This window comes from Cornus florida, unplaced genomic scaffold, assembly GCF_030987335.1.
Source record: "Cornus florida cultivar Cherokee Brave unplaced genomic scaffold, ASM3098733v1 CherokeeBrave_3.0.0_Hap2_Chr09, whole genome shotgun sequence".
Taxonomy (NCBI): Eukaryota; Viridiplantae; Streptophyta; class Magnoliopsida; order Cornales; family Cornaceae; genus Cornus; species Cornus florida.
Genome location: NW_026775579.1, coordinates 92,334,442 through 92,359,293, shown reverse-complemented (window position 1 = coordinate 92,359,293; position 24,852 = coordinate 92,334,442). Strand labels below are relative to the sequence as shown.

At 36.0% G+C, this 24,852-nt stretch overlaps 2 protein-coding genes across 2 annotated transcripts; one reads left to right on the top strand and one right to left on the bottom strand.

Annotated features, from left to right (window-relative positions):
- Positions 1–8,755: 8,755 nt before the first annotated feature.
- Positions 8,756–10,318, top strand: LOC132275205 (probable galacturonosyltransferase-like 4). Its single transcript, XM_059776623.1, has one exon. The coding sequence runs from the start codon at positions 8,756–8,758 to the stop codon at positions 9,800–9,802; it is 1,047 nt and encodes a 348-aa protein (XP_059632606.1). The 3' UTR covers positions 9,803–10,318.
- Positions 10,319–10,408: 90 nt separating this feature from the next.
- LOC132275204 (AP-5 complex subunit mu) lies at positions 10,409–23,944 on the bottom strand. Its single transcript, XM_059776622.1, has 8 exons — positions 23,835–23,944; positions 23,455–23,601; positions 19,942–20,253; positions 17,368–17,660; positions 16,349–17,247; positions 15,643–15,699; positions 13,619–13,666; positions 10,409–11,052 (listed from the first exon to the last, which is right to left on the bottom strand). Exons 1-8 carry the CDS (start codon positions 23,900–23,902, stop codon positions 10,981–10,983), a joined length of 1,896 nt encoding a protein of 631 aa, XP_059632605.1. The 5' UTR covers positions 23,903–23,944; the 3' UTR covers positions 10,409–10,980.
- Between the last annotated feature and the right edge of the window lie 908 nt (positions 23,945–24,852).

The window sequence follows — 24,852 nt, the reverse complement described above, 5'->3', positions numbered from 1 at the left end:
TTTATTCCATTTTTAGTTGGTTAAAAGCATATATCATTAGATAATTTTTTTTCTACTTTTAGTAAGATTGTTACTTGGCTTTAGGAGTTAGTAATGTGCATACCTACTTATTAAAATACTTAGCTTTTAAGTTACTTTGGTAGTTCAATTCACCTTATTAGGCTTACATTTATTGTAGTATGGTACACTGTATATTTTTAAATAACACATATATACATAGATATAATAGTATGTAGATATTAAAAAAAGAACTGAAATTTGAAAGACATGTATGTATCAAGAATTGGTGGAAAGTCGAAAAGATGGTACAGGCAATGATGTTTAGAATCGAATTTATACACAAAGCACACATATTTCACACACACGCAGGACAAGAGATCACCCCATATCTTGCACATGAACCATATCATATATTCTCTCGGAGTTTGTATCCTCTCCAATTAAATTTCTATCAGATGATGAAATTGCTAAATTTAAATCACAGGATTGAAGTATGCGGAGTGCAAGAAAGAGTACGTATGTGTGTGTATATATAAAAGATTAGGCACAATGCTTCTGTTAAGATTTGAAGATAGCGAGATGTATTATTATTTTACATCCATCCGTTATTTTCTTATTTCAAACTTCTAAATTTCGGAATGCATAACCTTATCATTACGACAATGTTTACCGTCCATGTGTGTGCGCGCGCGCACACACATACATAAATATACATCTAACATTAAAAATTGGTCAACTGAAGATTAAGATAGATACAGTGTATTGGACCAAATCAATCTTGAAAAGTGTCTCAGACCTAACTCTTAACAAAATCATACCTTTTACATCAAAAGGTGTTACCAAAATCTTCCTCTAATATCAATTGTTTTGAAACTAGGTAAGTAGAGGGACAAAGAAAAGAATATAGCAATAGCCTTAATCTCATTTTGGACCCACTGGACCACCTTTTTAATCCACACTAACCACATCCTCTCTACAAACCCAAATCATTTTACCCAACTCCATGATGGGTCCCACTTGTAGGTCACACACACAAAAAAAAAATTAAATGGACCCCACATAGCTACACATCATCTAGCATGTGCCCTGTTTTCTTGACACATAGGCCCATACGTATTGGAAGCTCCATTTTAGTTTATGAACATGCTGTCCCTACTAGGTTGTATGTGGCACGACATGGTCATTGGTTGGGATGGTTACAATTTACAAGTGACTTTAGCCGCCATACATGCCTGCACGCGCGCATTTACACACATGTGGCATATATATATATATATATATTTATTATATGTCCACAAAATATAGGGGCATTTTGAGCACTAAGGAGCATTTGTGAGTGCTACTGTACCATGCGCACAAGAATTGTGCAAATGTGGTGCCCACACCCCACCACTGTTTTAGTTGGGTGTGCCATTTACAGGTTGCGAAGTGGGATGGTTCGGTCTTCAAGCCTTTGTCACTGTTTTCTTGGCTTGCAATCTTTGCATTTAAATGAGTACAAATCAATCTCTAGAATAGAAGTAAATTTGTATGTCTAAGAATACATAGTCACAGTCAATCACATATTATTATATAGTCAAATGCATTGTTTGTAATTAACCGAGACTGTAATTTCGAACCATGTGTTAATTTTTTCAAGATTGAATTGTGTTCACGGACATTTATTCCTAACAAAAGCGGCGAAAAAAAAAAGTTCATTGGCTTTTGTCTAATTTTTCACCTTTGTCACTAGCAACTGCACCAAGAGTCTACCTACCATTTGGATTGATGAATATGAAATGGGGGATTTCCTCTCTCCTTCCGCTTTCTTAACCTTTCCCTTCTACCAAACAAATGACGCTTACTTCTAATACCTTAATCAAATTACTTCTCAAAATCAGCAATGGACAATATCATATTATTTTCGCTTTTTAACTCACTTTTGAGGTTTTTTTTTTTACTTCCAAATTCCAAAATTCGAAAAAGAAAAAAATAAAAACTATCAACCTCTTCCGTTCGATGTAGATTGAGATTATGTTATTCACGATCTCATAAAATTTCAATTTCAGTAAAATTCTCAAAACCTTCCCTTTTTGGTAAGAAATGAAATGGTAATTCATTCATATTTCTTTTTCTTTTTTTTCTTTTTTTTTTTTTATGTCAATTAGTAATTTTCTTTTCAATTTTCTACCCTACTATACATGGTCATACTCAAAGTTGGCGATGATGAGATTATTGAGTTATCGCACCACAGAATTAGACAAACCCTATATTTAATCTTGTTCTAAACAAATGATTGGACCCCACTTCAATGATTGCTCCTAGGTGGCAATATGCTTCCTACAAGATTTGAAGCAAACAGGACATGTTACAAGTTTTAAGTGCTTATAATTCCACAGTATTGCTTCGTGTCCCCACAGACAAACACACTAAAATATTAATATGTGTTTGTATATACATAGTATACTCAATCCCACGCCTCGAGCCCTGCCACAGTGAGCAAATCTCTTCTTGATAGAGATGAAAACTCACACGCCACATATCATTTCTCTCGTGCTTTCTCTCTCTACTTTCACGCCCAGAATCTCTCTCGATTGCTCCACGCAAGCATCACTTCTCTCTCTCCTCTCTCTCTCTATATCTCTTGTGCCAGTGCGTGTATATACACACACATATTTATGTGTGTGGATATTTGTAATTCTGCTGACTAGCAGTGAACTCAACACTACATATGTTGTTGCTGTCTTATTCACGTCCTTTTTATCTTCAATTTTGGTCCTCCACCCATTCGATTACGTTCTTATCCAATTGACACTATTTCACCAGGATGAAATAACAAATGGAAGGTCAAAAATGACACTTTACTCTGCGTCAAATAAATAACATTTAATTTTAATTTTAATTTTAATTTTGTTATAACACTAAAACCCAAATACGGGATAAGGGTATAGCTTAGAAGGTATTGTGAGAAATAGAATTTTGGTTGACAAATTTTGATGTCAAAATTTGAATTCAGGGGTTGTAATTTTTAACTCAAATAGGGGATACGGGTACACCTTAAAGGGTAATGTGAGAAATGTAGTTTTGGTTCACCAACTTTTATTATCAAAATCTGAATTGATCAACTTGCAATTTTTGTTTTAATTTGTGTCTTGATCTTCAAAGTAGAACAACATGAATTGATCAAGTTGTAATTTTTGTTTTAATTTGTGTCTTGGTTTTCAAAGTAGAACAACCTTGATTAAATGGGAACAGCATTGAAAACAGGCGTACGTGTGAGAACACGATAGACAAGAAATTTGGTTGAATTAAGACTTTAAAAAATATGTTTTGAAGGTTATTTTTCATTGGTTGGAAATTTTCCAACCAGATTTAATAATTTCAGGAGCTCATCCGGTCCAACGGGTTAGAGTTTTTAAAATTTGCAATATTCCGTAAAAGTCCAAACGATTGGTAAATTACCAACGGATTGAAGTGCTCTTGGAGGTTATGCACTTTTATTTACCTGTATAGTCAAACCTATTGAAAAGTTATAAACTTGTTAGATTTGTCTTGACACGTGTGAGACTCTATGTTTTGAATTCTTTTTTTCATCAAATCTCTCGAGATGTCCAATAATGTTTTCAAAATTCTTTTTCAACTAATATTTGGACTCTCAGGTGTATTTAAACTCTCTTGACTTCTATAGTTCACGTTAGAGGAAAGAAAAAAAAAAAATATATATATATATATATATATATATATATATATATATTCATCATTAGAGCTATTGAAAGGGTTTTTGAATGCCAAAAAAAAAATAAAAAAATAATACCATGCATGAGAGTAATATTAAAGAAATGTTCTCAACATTGCAGAAACATTACTACGAATTATCTTTTCCAGGTCAGAACAACATATTTGTTTTTTTCTTTTCAACCTCTTGATTGCAAGGAATGTGGATTAATCGTTACAAACGGGACAATGTGTTCGTGGAGCATTCATGTTCTTCCACCACACTTTTGCAAGGAGTGAGGATTTAGCATGGAGTTATGGGAGTGTGGGGATCACTTCATAAAGAGTGTGATTCCATTGGCAGAGTGACCTTAGCCTCCTAATATAATGGACATTTGCTAGAGGTTTTTGTTCTTTTAATGGCAGGTAGGCAATCCTGCCTAAAAGCTTGATTTTTGGGTCGGATGACAGATGCCCGATCTTTTACAAATGATGGTAGAATAGGCCCAATTGTTGATCCGATAATAAGCCAAGCGCCCGCCCAAGTTGTGGCGACCTTGTGAACGGGTGTGTGTAAGTATGTGTAGGTGGCATCAGTAGGCTACCACACTAGGCAAACTATAAGTGCACAATCCCACATCACCTGGGTGTAGATGGAACAAGTGTTATATGTAGATTCAACACCCTTCTATGACACAACACATTTTAAAGCCGTGATGGTCGTGAACTCACTAAAATTTATGAGTTAAGCGTGTTTAACCTGGAATTGTATCAGGATGGGTGACCCCCTGGGAAGTCCCTGGTCCAGGTAAGCCAAAATCGGACAATATTGTGTCTGGCTAGGATGAGGGTCTTTACAAATGGTATCAAAGTCTGACCTAACCGAAAGTATGGCCAACAAGGACGTTGGGCCCCAAAGGGGGGTGATTGTTGCGACCTTGTGGGCAGATGTGTGTAAACATGTGCTGGTGGCACCAGTAAGCTATCACACTGGACGAACTATAGGTGCACAATCCTATATCGCCTGGGTTTGGACGCATTTCTATGACACAACGCGTTTTTAAGCCGTGATGGCCGTGAATCCACCAGAAATATAGAGTTAAACATGCTTAACCTAGAGTAGTACCAGGATGGATAACCTCCTGGGAAGTCTCTGCTCCGAAAGAGCTAAAAGCGGATAATATTAGCAAGGTTGTTGTCCCATATTGGATTCAAATAGAGAGGGCCTTGGGCTAATAAAGGTGCCAAGCGCCCACTCGATTGAGTCGTCCTTAGAAAGGAAGGATAGGCAGGGTTGTCCAACAGTATTAATGAAGGACTTACTAGTAAAAAATTTGTCCCACATCAAATTTAGATCACGAATAGGCTATTCAACCTAAGAAGAGTATTTAGGTTCCAATGAGTTTGGTGGTCACTTGTGTATTTTGATATCTTAGTCTCAATTTAGGGTCCCAATAAATGAACTATTTAAACATGAGTGGGTTAACAAGTGAGTGAGTCAAAGCATCTGATTTATTGCAGAACCTTATTTATTAAAATCATTCTACCCAAGTTTGTGGATGCAGTAATGCTGACATTAACATGGTGTCATTCTTGGTGTTTGGGTAGTAAGAGCCGGATTGGGCTAAATCTAACGAGTCAGTAACATTTGGTAAATGCTTATAGGTAGGTAGGGCCTGCACACACACACACACACATACACACACACAGTTTTAAGAGAGAGAGAGTAAGATTTGTTGTTGTGAGAGTTTTAAGATAGAGATTGATGTCATTGAGACCCCATAAGGTAAGTTGTATCTTTTAGAAGTGTTGATAATGTCAGTAAGGAGTGAAGCATGGATATGTAAACATGGAGGCCATCATGTTCCCTCTGCTTCAAACTCTCTGTCTTCTCTAAAAGTCATCTTTACATTAACCCAACTTTCTACATACCTGACTCACTACACCCCCTTTCATTTGATTTCATTTATCCCCCAACCTTTTATATATATATATATATATCTCAGTCCCAACAAATCTCTCTCTCTCTCTCTCTCTCTCTCTCTCTCTCTCTCTCTCTCTCTATATATATATATACACACACTATATGATTAAGAAGAATACTCCATATTGAAAAGGTGTTGTTAGCATTATAGCATATGTGTATGGTTCACTTTTTGATGCAAGGAATAATAGGAAAGGGTGATTAGGCTTTTAGAAGAGCCGACCAAAAGAGATTAGTAATAAGAGTAATAGTATTACCGACATCTTATGTTTAGAAACACTTAAGCACATATGATCATTATAAACAAGAGCTCTTAGTATGCAATGTTAGAATCTAATTTGATCTAACACCGAAATCATTACTAATCTCTTCTTTAATTAGATTAGATTAGATTAGCAAGGGTGGGGTGATGCATGCATGCTTCCTCTCGTGCCTCTTTCTTAATTTGTTCCCTTAATCCCTTCAATTTCTTCCTTTTTTATTTCCAGGTTACTTAATGCCCTAAACAATACTACCCCCGCTTGCATTTCTTTATTTCTTTATTTTTTTGATAAATTATCCTCCACTTGTTATTATTATTATTATTATTATTATTATTATTACTCCACTATTATTTGATAGATAACTCCACTATTATTTGATAGATAACGTTCATGGGTACATATATTTTAAACTCAATTAGAAGTTAAATACCTAAACCTATTTTAACGCATGAAGTATGAAAGGCGTTTATCATTGAAATAAAGTCAAATGTTATATCACTAGTTGACCTTTAGAACAATGTTATATCATCTTTTTTTGAGAGGTGTGGTATCGATCAGTGAGGGTAATAATAATAAAGGTCAATTTCAACTATCTAGTGTATTAAAAAAAAAATTTCTTTATTTTTTTTTATTATTGACAAGAAATATACACACCTATTTATTCGAGATTCGAATCCTAACTATATCTTACACTTCATTAATCTCATTTTTTTAGATTGAACTTTTTAACTTAACACTAAATAATGACAGTTGTGTCTTAACATTATTAAGATGATGACATGAGATACATCTAATATATACATGCACCTAAGTTATAAGTAGAAGCCTCTAACTCTCCAAAGTTAGAGAAAACCCAACCAAATGATTTAAGTAGACCGGCTTATTACTCTTATTATAGTTCATAGAAGCATGCACATAGCTAAATTACAAAAACGCCCTCTATCAGCAATGCCCCTTCATGACCAGAATAGGATGTGGATGCTCTTGGTGAGTTTGATACCCTTAATTGTCCATCTAATACAAACTTAAATTTGACTCCTGATTAAGGAACACACTGCCAGACTATTATTAATTGGACTGGTAACAATTTTTTCAAATTCTACCCAGCAATTACGAAAATGCCCTTTATAATGAATATCCCTCACTAGTTATGTATAAAATGTCGATCATACTCGATTGAACAATGACCAATGATTTAACTCAAAAATAACAATATGATTAGGGTCTTAGGCTTTTGAATATTTCAATTAGGTTTCATGAAGTTCGAATGAACACAATCATAACAACCTTGTTAATTATAATTAGATGAATTTAGGTATAAGTTGAATGATGTACTTTTTACTACATAGTTTGAAGTATGAAATTAAAATCGAATATAGAAGGCTTTTATGATCAAAGGATCTCTAGTGGTATAACTTCCCTACCCTCGAAGAGGAGGGAAAGGGTCGAGACTACATATTAAAGATGGGGATAGGCTAAAAGAGGAACTTTTCAATAATACTTTAGGACAATTCTTAGGTCCCCTAGGGACCTAAATATTATTCTTTATTTATTTATTTTTTTTTATAAAAAAAAAAGAACATGTCAATTTATTATTGGTCCACATCGGCTATCAGAATGAAGTACATCTTCGGAGCATCTCCAGCAGTCTGTTAAAATATAATTTTGTGTAAAATATATACTGTCACGTCATCAGTGTGTAAAGTTTACACAGCCACATCAGTGTAAAAGTTATGTGAGTCTTGATATGACACGTAATTGATTATTATTGAAGGATATATTTTTACACAAAAGATATTAAATTAAAAATAAATAATTCAAAATTTTTGTATAAATTTATCATAACACATCATATTTATAAATAAATAAAAAATACACACAACCAATGGAGATACTCTCACAGGTAAAGAATTGAAATTGTCCAAATACTTATGCCCAAAAAACAGGGGCGCACTATGGTAAAAATTCAAACGGGCCAAAACTTGAACATGGGCCAAACCAAGTGGACGGAGGGATATGTGGATATTATAGGCCTTTAAACTGCTGTAGCCCATTCTTTGTTGTTGATAAAAGTATGGAAATTAGTGAATTGAGCCCAACTACACAGAGATCGAATTCCATCCCACATGGGCTTTGCATTTACACCTCTCAGAATTCGCTTATATTCTTAAAATATCCAACTGACTTAGTAATATTTAATTTTCCACTATCAAAGCAACACAAATAAAGGAAAGAATAAAATAAAATCTGACAAATTAAACTGATGATCACACGAGGATTCTTACTTAGAAAAAATCGGAGTGAATTTACTTCTTACTTCCTATAAGCGTAATATATATATATATATTTCCTTATAAGTGTAATATATAGAGGTGTGTAAATTTCCATTTTCATGTTTTTCAAAAGAACAAAAATCTCATATAGTAGGACACTTTTCTTCATTGAACGCTGGTCCTAATCACCGTTAGATTGTTCTGACATCACTATTTGTACAATAATCCAACGGTGATTAAGGACACAAACTCAATACATTTCTCTGTGGTAGCATTAACCTTTCCAAAATTAACAAGTAATCTCCTTAAAAGAAAAAAAAAAAAAAATAGTCCGACCTTTTTTCTATGCCTCACAATCTCACCCAACCCCTTTCCTTCCATTGCTACCACCAAACCATATCAAACCTTTTCCCTAAACCTTCTCTTAACCTGCCCCCAATAATGGCTAAAAAATCCTCCTCTTAACCCTCTAAACCTTCCAAACTCCAAAAAAACAAAGAGAAAAAAACAAAAAAAAAAAAAAACCCTAGCAGTTAGGCAGGATGGCCTTTTGGAGCTCTTCCCACCACCTCCCACTCCTAGGCCTCCTGTCTCTCCTCCTCCTCTTCTTCACCACCACCACTGCCATCCGTATTGGCGTTGTCCTTAAACCGTCCTCCGGAGTCCATATCTTCCGGGAGGCACCGGCATTCCGTAATGGCAACACATGTGGGTCACAAACCACCAGCTCCATCCATATAGTCATGACCCTAGACGCCAATTATCTCCGTGGCACAATGGCAGCAGTGTTATCCATCTTACAACATTCAACGTGCCCGGAAAACGTCTCCTTCCACTTCCTTTCGCTCCGGTCCGAGCCTGAAATCTTCTCCACCATCAAATCCACCTTCCCCTACCTTAACTTCAAGCTATACCAGTTTGACTCGAGCCGTGTTCATGGCAAGATATCCAAGTCCATTAGACAAGCCCTTGATCAGCCTCTGAACTATGCAAGAATCTATCTTGCTGACATACTCCCATCGAATGTGAGCCGTGTCATATACTTGGATTCGGATGTTATCGTGGTGGATGACATAGCGAAGTTGTGGGAGGTTGATTTGGAGGATAAAGTGGTGGCTGCACCAGAATACTGCCATGCAAATATCACAAACTACTTCACGGAAGCGTTCTGGTCGGACGAAAACTTGGCCAAAGTGTTTGAAGGGAGAAGGGCGTGTTACTTCAACACAGGAGTGATGGTGCTTGACATAGATAGATGGAGAAAAGGAGGGTATACACACAAGGTTGAGAAGTGGATGGTTGTGCAGAAGAGAAAGAGGATATACCAATTGGGGTCTTTGCCGCCTTTTTTGCTTGTGTTGGCAGGTAATATAAAGGCAGTTCATCATGGTTGGAACCAGCATGGGCTTGGTGGTGATAACTTTGAAGGCAAGTGTAGAGGGCTCCATCCTGGGCCTATTAATCTGCTGCATTGGAGTGGCAAGGGTAAGCCATGGTTGAGATTGGACTCACGGAAGCCGTGCCCGGTCGATCATCTGTGGGCCCCGTACGATCTCTACCATTCATCGAGAGTCATGTTAGAAGGATGACAATGGAGAAAATTCTGGTTATAGGGGAAACAGCTTTCAGAAGGATGTCATTATTTAAAGATCGCAACACAAAAGTTTAGGTAGATGTATGAAAAATGAGGTTAGGGACTTTATGGTTTAGAGCAAGGCAAGATCACTTTATTGCCTTTGTTTTGTTAGCATAGGCTTTAGTTGTTTTAGATTGTAAAGAAAACAACCCATTATGCTAGCTAAAAAACTGGAGCTTGTCCCTTGAGGAAAAAAAAAAAAAAAAAAAAACACAGTTTAGGCCTGAAAAGTCCCTACGCAAATCCATCCGTGATGATTCTACATGTTTATGCATTTTGGGCAGCATGGTAGAACAACATTTTGGCAGAATAATAATTCAAAAATTTGGGTTTTTTGCAATTTTTTTTATTTATTTTTATTTATTCTTAATTCATTGTGATGGCATCCTCCTATTATCACCCATTATCATATATCAGCATATATAACAATATATATATATATATATCAGCACAGATTGCTTGTAGCAAGCAGAACCAATTTCATATATATAGACACGGACACACATATAAACCCAATTGGTAATCCCAATCTTAGTGACTTATAAATCAAGCAATTGAATTCAACTAAAAAACCAATTCAGAATGCATTTTATAAATCATCGTTGTACAAAATGGTTCGCAACAAGTTTTATTGTTCTCCAATGAAAGGAATGAAGGTTCAATGATGGGATCATCTCCTACAAACCAAAACAAAACTGTTGGATCAAGTAAACAGAAGGAACTCTGAGTTTCTCTGTGTCTAACGCCATAATGATTTAACTTAATGTACTTCAATTTTACACAAAATACAAGATATCTGTTTCTCCCAGCATTCTTCTTTAACAAATCACAAGAAGATCACAAATCCATCTTTATCTTGACTTCAATCTGCAAAACACTTACTTGAGTGAAGCCATGGCTGTGACCTAAGCATGGCAGAGTCCTCTGTAGCCAGGCTTAGGCAGACTTCCAAACGGACAGTAAAATTCTCTTCAGCCAGGTTAGACAGACTTCGAAACGGACACCAAAATTTTCTTCCGCCAGGCTTAGACAGACTTTGAAGCTGGCAGCATAGCGCAGCCAATTAGACAAACAAAGGATATTTGCCAATGAAAACACAAAAGATTACATTCCAAACTTCCTGCCCAACCCCTATACTTTTGCTGTGGCAGTAAATGGGCATTTCCCCAATGTGTTCCATAATATATAATCCCCAGAAGTAACCTGTAGCAAAAACAAGGAAAAAGAAAATGAACAAAAAATATTAAAAAATGGACGTACAGTTCATAAATATTGAAACATGCGGTTGAAATTGGAACAAGAGTAGGAGATTTTATGAACATTGTTTTCCTTCATTGTCTAATTCATGGAAAACCAGCTATATTATGCATGTATTGTATTATATAAAACAAAATGAACTATTTTTTTAAAGCAGTCCCAAAATTTTGGGAAGAGACTTTGTAAAGTTGTAGTTTTTGACGTATCACTGGAACTATCTTTCACAAAATACAAAAACAGGGAAAGCTTTCACTACAGTGGATGACATAGTGTTGTTTTTCACCTACACCACTAATCAGTTTTTCCTCCATCGGCAACAGCTAACCTAACCTATCCTCATTAGTACCAAATGCATAAAAGGGAATTCCCAAGAAATTTGTGGGATCAAGTGTTTTGTAGAAAAAATCAGGAACTAATAATATCAAGGGCAACCAAAAACTGAGGACAGCATGGAGTGTGGACAAGAAAATACCAAGATTGCAATCTTAACAAAACTAAGACTATTGATAGACTAATATATATATATATATATGTGCGACTTTTGAAAACGTACAAATTATACATTAAAAAGAAAAAACAGTCAAAACAAGACCAGGATTTTATTTTTATTTTTCCTTGGAAGTTAAAGGAAGACCAAAACAAATTGTAACAAAAAAAGTTTAGCTTTTGGTGTGAGTGCTCACTGGGGGAGGGGGCCTGCAAATTGTAAAAACAATTCCCAATATCTTGTGTACCAGTAAGTTCGGGCTGCCAAGCATGAGCGTGAATTTTGGACCCACCACTTCATGCCTCCACCAAAAAAAGAAAAGAAAGAAGACCAAGCCAGAGGTAAGGTTCGTACTAGCCCACCCAAAAAGTTCCCCTAATTAAAAAGACCATAGGGTAAAAAGGCAAATCCAGTGCACGAGACTCCAGCCATTGCGGGGTCTGAGGAGGGTTAGATGTACGCAGTCTTACCCCCGCGAGAGGAGAGGCTGTTTCCTGGTTTACAAATACAATACTCCTATTATTATAAAATTATAATAAATATATATAACCCTTCTAACAATAATATACTTTCAGGAATCAAATTGATTAAAAGTAACTCTTATATTCAATTTTCAAGACGAACTCCATTGTTCATTCATTATGTACTCCTTTTTAAGGATCTTTTCTAAGCAAGTCACTAAAAGTATCACAACCCTTATGGTCCCCAATAATTAAGCATGTTATATAGAATTTGCCTACTTAAGTTCTATTGTCCTAGCAATATATATTTATATATATATTGGTACACACATGCTTAGAAAATAATGCAAATGGCCCCTCTTATGGGGAATGAATGATGTGTGTAGGTGCTCGGGTTCAATCAAGGTCTTCTGCAGCTTTGCAGATTAATAGACAGCAATTTCGATGGATTGAACTGTTCAGAGTATCAGTTTGAACTCTACAAACCCTATTCTCTCTATATTACAATAAATATATAATTATGGTACTAGGGCATACATACAGAGGATACATATCAAGAGAGCATTATTTGTGAGTTCTAGAGTGCATCTTATTTTTCTTTTTGCATTCATCATTCTAGTATTGGTGAGTGAATTTAACTGTTGAGTACTTCAATGAAGAGTTTAACATATCTAATCAATCCGTACACAAACATTAATGCTTGTCCAAACTAGTGGCTGAGACCGAAATCACTAGAGAAGCAAATTCGTGAGCAGCGAATGGTGATGATGAGGAAAGGATTGCCTGAAGACTTTTGGGAAAGAAAACAAAAAAATTGGAATCTTCTATATCGGGAGGAAACTATGGGATTCTCGGGATAAAGTCTGTTAACCTACGTTGTACTCTGTTTCTCACATAGTAGATTTTGGTTTGCCTGAACTAGGTCCCGTGATTTTCTCTTTCGAGTTTTCATGCAAAAATCTGGTGTTCATTATTGTACTTTTTACTTACTTATATATGGCTATGAATTGATGATTTTTATGTTCCGCCATGTTTTGGATTTAAATTTCAATTAAGTTAGTTTAAATATCGAAAAGTCATTAAAATCACTAATCCATCCTACAAGACCTATTCACCACTTCTCTAGGTCTAGAACACAGACCTTGCGTAACTCTCCATCAGTGTCTCGGATTCTGGTCCTTACACTTAGCAAAAGTATTACACAATAACACTTCCAAATGATAAGATTAGTAAACGACAATCCGAACAGATATAATGTTTATACGTACCAATTTCTATTATAACAAAATATATGGTATATACATATTTATATGACATTCTAAGTACTTTTTTTAGAATATTAAAAATTTAAACGCTAACCTCTAAATGAAGTTAGTAGTCAATAAATGACCATAATAGCGATTATTAATCTACAAAAGATTGATTATAAGGAGGTTTGCTGTCTACAATAACCCATTGAGAGGGTTTTCAGAAATAATATATGCTTCTCTATAGTATGACAAAAAACTTAGAGACAGAAAATCTCATTGATAATAAAAAACTTTTGAACAAAAGACAGTACTACCTGAGTTGAGAACTCCACAGGTGCTTTAACAGCTGGAAAGATGCTTACCTGCATACAGCACAAACTATAAGGAAGCTAGCAACCTAATGTACATTGAGCAGTTCAAATAGGATATAACAACAAAAAGCTAGTTTTGAGTGGTGCTCTTATACACTTATACCCACTGCATTTAACTGTGTTAAGATTTTGGAGCTTAGATCAGGAAACATGCTGACAGAAGCTAACAACCAATAGAAAACAAAAAAGCAGATGTCCAAAAGACAGAAGCTGGCAATTTAAGTCCTTATCCGGCTATCCTTTTTCCATCTTCACATAAACAATATCAAAGAAAAAACAGAGCTGAGAAAAAAAAAAAAAAATTTCAAATCTTGTACTGCTTTTGAACTGGAAGTCCAGGAATCTATCTTAACTGCTTCAGAAGAATCATAACAAGATAATAAACATGTACCGTTGTATATAAATAAATGAATAAATAGATATATAAATATATATAGGGTTAATTACAATGACACCCCCTGAGGTTTGTCATATTGACAGTCATATATAAGTTAGGCATTTTTGAACAATGACACCCCCTATCACAAATTGAATCCAAACAGCCCCTTAAAAGATGTGAAAAGTCAAGATTACCTTCAATATTTTATTAATTTAAATGGTTAAATATTAGAAATCCTAAATGACGTTTTTAACCTTGGCACTCTCACCTCTCAACTTTTCCATCACAAACCTAACCCAACTTTCTCTCTCTTTATTTTCTCTCTCTAACTGTGTGTATATATATATATATATATATATATAGATATATATGTTATACATGTATATGTATATTCAGTGCCAGAACAATCCACTCGCGGGTAAGGAGCTTTCACCAAGAAAAGGAACTGGGACAATAGATCAAGCATCAAGGTTTTTTCCCTGTATCACCGTAGACAAACCTCGACCACCACCACCACAGCCGCCGGTCCTCACCGCCGCGGTCCACCACAAAAGGAAAAACAGAGGCAACAAATAACAACCATGGCCTCTCAAACCCTAACCCTAATCAAGAAACCACCAAACTCACGGCCTCTCCCTCAAACCCACCACCAAATCCCTAGACCTCTCTGCCCCTAAATCCCTTACCGTCGTTGCCGCCATCACCACCAAGAAAGCCGTCGCCGTTGAACCCTCGGATCTGGCCGCGGCATCGACGTTGGGCACATCCCTGTGATGACATTGTGCTTCTTTGGATCCTTCTCAAACTTGGGGGCAAAGGATGTGGTGGAGTCAGCGCCGCCGCCGCCGCTGCCGCTGCCGTGGCCACTGTTTCGATCTTGGAGGTGTGTGTATATATATATATAAATATATATGTATGTATGTATGTTGAAGATTTGGGTGTTTAAAAGTGCTGGTATATATATATATATATGTGCGTGTGTGTGTTGAAGATTCGGGTTTTGAACCAGTGGTGGTGATTTGGCTGTGAGGGCTTCACGGTGGTGGAGTCGGCGCCGGCGGCAGTGGCCACCATTATATGTATGTATGTTGAAGGTTTGGGATATATATATATATATCCGTGTGTGTGTGTGTGTGTGTTGAATATTCCGGTTTTGATCAATTGAAGTGGTGATTTTGGGTGAGAGAGCTTCACGGTAGTGATGGAGTAGCCACTGTACGACTGGTAATAGATTGTATTGGGATTGGATTTTTTATTTTTATAAATATTATACAAGGGTAGCCAGGTAATTTCATTATTTAAATTTGTCAATTTAAAAGTCAAAGGACAACAATGTCAATTCATAGGTAGCAAGTGACCATTGGGGTGTATTTGTTAACTTTTTCAAACTTTAGGGGTATCATTGTTCAAAAAAAGCCTAACTTATATATGACTGTCAATACGAAAAACCTCAGGAGGTGTCATTGTAATTAACCCATATATATAGAGAGAGAGAGAGACGCAGGCCGGGGGGGGGAGGGGGCGGAGAGAGAGAGAGAGAAATGTAACACATTCATAATGGAAAAACAACAGGAATTCATGGACTTACAGATTTAGGATCAATAGTCATTCCAGATAAAGATGTCCCCACCATCTTGAAAGTTACCTGTAGATATGAATCAGAAATAATGTTTTGAAAACCATTTCTTCAATTAATCCGAAGCAAACTAAACTGCAGTTCCATCACCAAAATAAATGTAAAGTATCAATTCCATTTCATCTTCTGTCATTTGGTCAAGGTAGATATAAGCTGACACAAATTACATTTTAATTCATAGCCTTATATACCGGTAACCTTTTCTGAAGTCATTTTTTTGTAGTTTCTAGATAGAAGTTAAATGCTTCTCTAGTAAATTTCCCCCCTCTTTTCAATGGACAAAATTTCATTCTGAATTGTATACTGAAGTTCTGACAATCAAAGACAGCTTCCCTCAACAACAGTGAAGACCTCCATTTTTCGGGCAACTATAAATGCAGTCCACTTAAAGCCAAAATCCGAATGTAAACACAACAGTCTCCTTTGCAACTACAAGATCTAACAACAGTTTGTTTCAACAAATTTAAAAATAAACAGTAGTATTGAGAACAGATTAAACTTGGTATTGAGGTAATCTACAATAACCAACCATGACATATTCAAAACCCAAACAAAAACACCAGCATATTAATAGAAAACCAAATGTATAGATCTAGGTGATTTCAAGAATTCATGAATAGCTCCAATTAGAGGTTGAAATAATGGAGAGAATACATACTTTAGCATAATTGTATGCCTGCCAGCAAAATGGCTCCTCTAGATCAACTGATTGAAGGTCCTTGTTCAATTTTTCCATTAAGAATTCATCTATATTTACAATATTATTAGCTGACTCTGAATCGACATCATCACTATCTTCATCAGCTATACTTCCCAAGACTGACACAGAGGAGGGAAGTCTTTGAGTTTGCCAAGGCGCAAACCTAACTGTTCCAGGGAAAGTTGCTTCAATGCTCTTCCCAGAAACACTCCTCCCACTTGTTATAATTTTCCATTCAACTGAGTGCTCGGTAGTAGAAACTGTCCCAATAGAAGGTGTCCCATCAAACGACACCACCCTTCTCCTAGGAAAAGGCATAGTCAGGGAACAGAACTCCATTGTTAGAGGAGATTTATATCCTTCCATCAGGTGCAACTTGAATAAAAATGCACCTTCATTTTCTGAGACCATCGACAGCTGATAAAACCCCTTTATGGGAGGTCCAGTGCCACAAATTGCCTGGTAACGCATTAAAACAAAATTACCTAATGGTGGTGAAAACATCACAGATTGCTTATCCACACCTTGCTCTGGAACTTGAGCACAAGGATGAAATGATAGAACTTCAATGCAAGCAGAGTCCAGACCGGTCAAGGGAAATGAAACATCAGGCAATCCTTCTAATTCTGCTCTACAATTCACTTGACCAGAAATTGATATACTATCTGGAATTTCATCGCGGTCATACATAGCAGCATGAACTGTCTCAATAATAGTAAAAAGCACTCTTTGCTTTCCTCTGTAGAGGTAAGGTTTCCATGCAGGTTGCCTCCGGTCTGCTGGAGGCAAATCTGATGAAGTAAAGCCATTCACCTTAATAGCGGAAATATTGGAATAGTTAAGATCCAATGGTGTACCTATATGTAAAACAAACAAGGAAATAAAAGATAAATAGACATTAGATAAATAAAGTTGATCCACAAAAGAAAATCTATAAGAAACTTGAGATGAGAAATACCATAATAAAAAGTACCAACCAAAGGGCATTGAGCTACTAATGAAAGTTCGAAGTGTATCTTTGTCCAGGGGCCGCAAACCAATCTTTGGAGCATCTGATGTAACAGCTCCACTTACAGCAGTGCTTGCAATGGTGGATGCCGCAACTGGTGCTGCTACAGGCTTTGCTCTTGCAGAAATACCTGAAATCCCTATACTGCCAGTTAAAGAATCCAACAAGCCTCCTACCGATGGAGAAACACTTACAAGTACTTCAGGTTCTGGAATATCGCCTGTAATTATGTCACCTAGTGTATGTGCAACCATAAATGCCCTGTGCATGGAAGAAGGAACAGCTAAGTGTCTATGATGTACACCATATACATACTGATTAATGAGAATACATGAGGCAAAGCCAGCCATCTTTTCTTCATAAAAAGGTTTATCAGAAAAGTTCACTCTAGGCGCATGTGCGCACGAGAGAGAGAGTGAGGGAGATTGCACTCCACTGAATTCAAAGAGAAAATGGGGCTTACATTCAAAGGGTTCTCCAACTATATAAAGAGTGCCAAATTCAGTCCGACATATATGGTTACGTAGGCAATTATAAACCAATGATGTTAAAGACAATCAAAACTAAAAGAGATTAGAGGAATAAACAAAACAAGTGAACCGTTCTCAAAGCAATCAGAATATATACCTGACAACTACAGATCAAAACTATTTTTTTTTTTTTTTTTTTAAAAAAAAGGTGGGGGGGGGGGGGGGGGGGGGGGGAGAGAGAGAGAGAGAGAAACTATGGAAATCAAAATCACATCTGATTCGTAAAAGATCAAAACCCAACGAAAAACCAAAAGAAATTTGAACCAGATGCAAGGTTCAGTTAACCTTTTATTAGTAAACATTCACCTAAGGCACCAAAAAAGGGGGCCACAACCCTTGTACACCCAAGGTATATAAAAGCTATAAATAGGATTCACTAACAAACATACAGCAGCTAAAAACTGCATCAAAGAATCAACAGAAAACGGGCTCCAGAATCTAAAATAATAAAGATCTCAATGAAATTACTTCAATCTAAGGATTGGAAGCTCCAACCATTCAAAAGCTCACCTATCTCTCCACTCCAAATGCACACAACAGAAAAACAGAGTAGCATTAAAATTTTCGTAGCCTTATGCCAAAGGCAGCTCATTCTCCAACTCTTCACATGTCAGTCACCAACCTAGACACGTCACAGTTGCAACAAAATATATAGATTTCCCTGTATATATAAGATTTAACTCCTCACTGATGTAAATGGTGTGATCTAAACCAGCAGCTGAGAAATCAATGGCAAACCCCAAAAAGTTTATCTGTATGCATTTCTTGCATCTTTTTTATATATTCTTTTTACATTTAGTCTTTGCATTAGTGATATTGGTGACTGGTGAGTTAGAACAGAATATAGTTACGACTCCTTTCTAATAGCAAGAGTGAATGAAAGAAAGGGGGAAAAAGCTGCAGGTACCACAAATTGGGACCAAAATGTCTAGCTAAAGCATACAAGACCAAACTAAATTACCTTTTCCTTATAATGTAATTGCAGTTTGCAATGCAGGAGAGGAGGAGAATTTTTTTTTTTTCTTGGGGGGGTGGGGGGGGAGGAGCCAGATTGAATGTGCCCAAGGTGATGGGTTTTGTCAGGCCCAAAAGCAGAACTATCTTAGCTACCTAATCCATGCAGTATAAATGCTTTTCTGAACCAAGAGATGACAGACCAAATGCAGTAGACATACGTATAGGGTAGAAGCAAAAAGTCCAGGACTAGGGATATCTCTTATTGACTTCCAAGAATTAATGAGACACATTAATATAGTTCTGAACAGAAGCAACAAAACTTGTAAAGGGGATACGGGACATAATTTTGCAGTTCCTACAGATGTAAAACTGTTCCGAGGCCCAAAAAAAAAGGCTTCTAGCTTTCAACTGAAACTCAGCAAGATCATAAACCAGAAGAAGCCTAAACTCCACACCAACAACTCCCAATAGACATTCCTAAGAAGATTAAAAACCTTCATTTGAAAAGGTAATGAAGTGAACAAATTTTCAGAAAAAATTTAAATCTTCCTGGATGTTGCAAAAATCAAGAATATAAATTGGGGAAAAAAGTATGACATCTGTACCATACTACCATGCACAGTGACAGTACAGTTCAAAGTATAATAACTGAGCAAAAGAAGTTTCATATGATACATTTAAATATGTAGACATAATGACATACAACAAAAGAAGATGAATTTAAATATGTAGATTAATTTTAGAATTTTCATTTGTAAATTCATAAGATGCCTTGAAAATTAATCTAAGGAATTAAAACTCAAAGAAGATGACCAAAAGCAGGGAAATTTGTGTTTATGTGTTAATTGTTATGTCATGTGTGTACATATAGAATGACAGAATGATGACAAGATCAGTCTGAAACTGAAGCTAGGTTTTCTTGACCAAGGCTGAAGTTTAAGCATCAATCTAAGACGCATCTGAAAAGGGGAGGGGGGATGATGCGCCACAAAGCAAGAAAAATTGTTCTGTTATGTTCTGCTTTATGAAAAAACATATTATGTAACTTACCATACCCTGTGATGGATGGAAGATCAAGCAGGAGGGAAGATACATTTTCATCCTCTCCAATAGCATTTCCGCAATCAGATTGTTTACAAATTCTTGCATATGCTTTTAAATGGCGGGGCTCGACCAAAGGCAATACAAGGATGCAATAAAGGCCTTTTATGTGCAAAGTTAATGGCCATAGCAAATGATTCTCTCCTTCCTCTTCTTTGTTGATATAAAGGCTTATAATGTGGCGTGTAATTGGATCATCAACCCATGAATCTGAGCCTTCAGCTGACTGAGTTACACGTATACCAAAACCACGAGCAGATCCCTCCCTACACAGATATAACTAAATTAGTAAATATGATCATCTATTTATGTGTGTGTGTGAAAAGAAGTGTCATTCATTAAACAAAATAGATAGCAAAATGAAAAGAAAAAAAAAAATTAAGAATAGCTTGGATCAACACATACAGAATATTGACCACAACACCATGTTCACATCATACAGCTACGTAAACAACAAAAATAGTTCATGTTATCCTCGAGAACGTTTACTTTAAACAACATGCAACTTTTGAGAAGATGCACCCACCACCACCAACAACAACCAAGCCATTTCCCAATTATTTGGGGTCGGCTACGTGAATCCCATGTTTCTATTCCACTCTATTTAAAGGCCATAGCCTCGGTCAAACCACATGCTATCATATCTATTTTTACTAACTTTACCTACGGGAACTTTGGTCTTTGTCTTCCTCTTTCCTTAGTCTTAACCATTTACCCTGAATGCGGACTATGTCACTTTTCTTTGCATATGTCCAAACCATCTTAACCTATTTTCTCTCATTTTATCTCCTATTGGTGCTACTCCAACCATCTCCCAAATGTGATCATTTCTAATTCTATCATTTTTAGTCTTACCGTACATCTATCTCAACATTCGCATTTCAGCCACACTCACTTTATGCAATGTTGTTTCCTACCTATCCAACATTCAATATCACAAAGTATGGCTGGTGTAATAGTTGTTCTATAAAAATTTCCTTTCAATCGTAAAGGGATACATCTATCACATAATATACTAAATGCACTCTTCATTTAACCCATCCTGTCTTGATTATATGTTTAACATCATCTCCTATTTTTCCCTCATTTAAGAATAATTGAGCCTAAATAACGAAAATGTCCACCTTTTTGTATCTCTTGATTCTCAATCCTCACTACATCCTTACCTATGTTTGTAAATCTACTAAAGTTGCACTCCATATAATCAGTTTTATTTTGGCTTGTGATGTGGTGGTCCGAATTCGGTGACAAGTCGCATTGCAACCCGCTTTCGACCAGACGTTTTGGAAAACTTTTTGACCCGTTTTTGCTTGTGGGTCGTGGACCCTAATTAGTACTCTCTTGTAGCCCAATATATAAGGGCGTTTAGGATTTGGAGTGGGTAGAGAGAGAGAGACTGAAAATCGTACAAAAATAGAATGAGGGGCTGAACCTTGTAATCTCTGATTTTACACATAAGACTTTCGCCAGATCTCCACCGTGGAGGTAGGCTTTGCCGAACCACATATAAATCTTTGTGTTCTCAATGTGTGGTGTGTTTACTTTTCTGTCATGTTTCGTGATTGTTACTTGGGTTCGCTACGTTTGTCGTAACACGACTTATCTTAAACCTTTTTAGTTCTAAAGCTTCTCTCCAAACTTGCAATTTGGCATTAACTCTTTCTCTAGTCTCGTCAACTAAAACAATATCATCAGCAAATAACATACACCACGGAATCTAATCTTGGATGTGTCTTATCAACTCATCCAAACCAAGGCAAAAAGGTATGGACTTAATGTCGACCCTTGGTGTAAGACTACAATCATTGGGAATTCACTTGTTTCCTTTGCAATTCTAACTATAGTCACACAACCATCATACATGTCCTTTATTGTGTCAATTTATCCCTTTGTGACTTTTTTCTTTTCTAAAACCCTCCATATTAGGTCCCTAGCTACCATATCATAAGCTTTCTCCAAATCATTAAAACCAAATGGAGATCTCTCTTCTTCTCTCTATATGTTTCCATTAGTCTCCTCAATAAGTAAATAGCCTCTATCGCTGACCTACCCGACATGAATCCAAATTGATTTTTCGACACTTCCGCCTCTCGCCTTAGGTGTTGATCAATCACACTTTCCCAAAGTTTCATAGTGAGGATCATCAATTCAAACCACGATAATTATTACAACTTGGCCCCCTCATTTTTATATATAGGTACTAGAATACTTTGGATCCACTCCCCGGCATGCTCATAGATGTTATTATCTTATTAAACAATTTTGTTATCCAAGATGAGCCAACTTCTCCTAGACACTTCCACACCTCAATATGAATGCTATCGGGTCCTAAAGCTCTCCCTGGTTTCATCTTCCTTAAAGCATTCCTAACTTCGCACTCCTTGACCCTATAGCAAAATATGTTCTCTCCAACATATTCTTCTAAGCCTAGGCGAAGCTACAGTAACTACACCAACATAGGCGAAAAAGGTGAAGGCTGATAAGAGTCCACGCAAAGATGCTCATTTTTGGGGACTTCCTATAGTGTTTGCATTTAGCAATTTCTCAAAATAACTTTTTCACCTCTCTTTAATTCCATCGCCTTTTACTGAAACCCATGAATTTTCACTCTTAATACATTTAATATGGCTAAAATCCCTAGTTTTCCTCTTCCTTAACTTAGCAAATTTATATATATATTCTTCTCCCCATCTTTTGTGCCTTGTTTAAAAAAGGGGAGAGAAAAAGGAGAAACCCATGAATATGTCATTTCAGCAATCAAGTTTAATTACAAAACAGAATAGCAGGGGTCTCAATCTTCCATATTACAATCAAAAGAGGGCATAAACCACACTATGCAGGTGGATTAAAAAAAAATGGTAGCAATTAGCGACATAACTCTATTAAAAATTGTGTATGTGTCACCATATGCCACACAGCAAAATGAACTACATTTGAATGGGCATTTAATAAGAAATACATCACAAATGCCACATCACCTTGAAAATGAAAGCCTCGGCAGAAGTATACTATAACCTACAAAATTTTATACATGAAAGCATGTGTTTGCCGTAATTCATGGCAATTCCAAGAAAATATACAAGTATATACATCTTACACATATATGCAGCCAATGTCACCTTCAGGGAAATCCTTAAGCTATCATCTCATATAAAAGAGCTTCAATCATTATCAGAAAGATGCAAAGACAACCAGCTCTGGAACTAATAAGAATATGAAATAGTTTATTTCTTCCAGCTGAATTACAGTGCCCCTCATCAGTACATCACTCTAACATCAATATTTATCACAATTTGAACTATCCAAGTGAAATCAAGAGATTCAAAACCTTTTTATACACATATGATTAAAAGGATTGAGTAGCCCATGCACATATCATTACATGTTTGAGTGTATAATCATTGGTATATTGAATCAAAAAGATATATATATCTATATATAAGCAAAAGAATTGTGTTAAAATTGACCTCTTTTTGCGGTCCACAAATGCAGCAGCTAACTCTGAATCAGTCGGAAGTATGGGCAACACAGTGTACTTAAAATTATCATCGGTGGTGGTCTTGTTCCCGCTCTTGCAAGCTGCACGCCACCGCCCCTCAACTACCGGAAACCTCCTACATATTTTCATTACAAAAGCAACAATTTATATATATCAAAATCTAATATATGCATGCGCATACATATATTTACCAGATCTGAATGAAAATAGATCTACTACTAGAAGAATGACGATAATGCACTAAAGAAATCAAGCGAGAACTATGTGCGAAAACCCTAGGATTTAAGCAAATCGTAGAATGTTCATATACATATATGAGATCTATATATATACGTATGTGTGTATTACCGAGAGAAGACGACGACGTCGTGATTGTTGAGGATCCAGAGAGCTCTGATGCTGCAACCACCGGGCATAGTTGGTATACTCTGATTGTTGGTATACTCTGGTGTGTTTTTAGTAAAGGAAATATATGAGAAAAGCACCTGAACTTCTTGAGAGTTCAATTAGACGCAGTCGTTTTATTCTTCTGAAATTCAAAACGAGGTCGTTCAAAAAATCTGCTTGCACAAAAAAAACTCCGAACATAATATATGTCTCATTATGTACTTACGTATATACATGGAAAGTAAATATTTGGTTCTTATTTTTTTTTTTTTTTTGGACAATGATTTAGTCCTGTCCATTAAGACAGATTGTGTCCTACACACTGACGTGTCCCAATAAGAGATTGACACTTCTTTTAAACTTAAAAAAATACAAAATATGGGTTACATCCATTTTATAAATTTTTATAGTTAAATCCAAAAGATCTATTTTTTTACTTAACTCATCTAAAATTGTATTTTCTACCTTGTTCTGTTATTTTAAAGTTTCTTAAGATAGAAAATTATCATTAAAAAATTTGAACTAACCATTTTTTATGCATGCTATATATGAAAGTTATTCCTTTTTTCACTTAATTCTAAGGTTTCTATTTTATTTTATTTCCTACGTACTTTTTTCTGTAAATAAGAATGAGAGCAAAAGGAACAGAACAAAAACCATTGTCCATGTTTTTTTAAAGCGAAAAAAACTCAAAATTTGAACAAAATCTCTTACTCGATTTAAGTTATTTGAAAGAGAGAAAAATAACACGCCGAACAAATATAATGTATTAATATACTTGTTTTAAGAAAATGAATCAATTCTTGCTAATACCAAATCAAAATCGAAATCCAATTTGAAGCCAAGTGGTAGAGACATAATGGGAATATTAGGTTTGGAATGATTGGCGGCTAAGGAAAAAGAAAGATGCATATAAAGATACATAGATGAAAGTAAAGAGAGGAAAAAAAAATAGATATGTCGGGTTTCATCCTAAAAA

Coding starts and splice junctions, on each gene's coding strand:
- LOC132275205 (XM_059776623.1), top strand. CDS start 8,756: ATGGCCTTTTGGAGCTCTTCCCACCACCTCCCACTCCTAGGCCTCCTG.
- LOC132275204 (XM_059776622.1), bottom strand. CDS start 23,902: ATGCCCGGTGGTTGCAGCATCAGAGCTCTCTGGATCCTCAACAATCAC. Junction 17,661..19,941: donor GATCTTCCATCCATCACAGG/GTATGGTAAGTT, acceptor TTCCATGCACAG/GGCATTTATGGTTGCACATA. Junction 17,248..17,367: donor TAGTAGCTCAATGCCCTTTG/GTTGGTACTTTT, acceptor TTTTACATATAG/GTACACCATTGGATCTTAAC.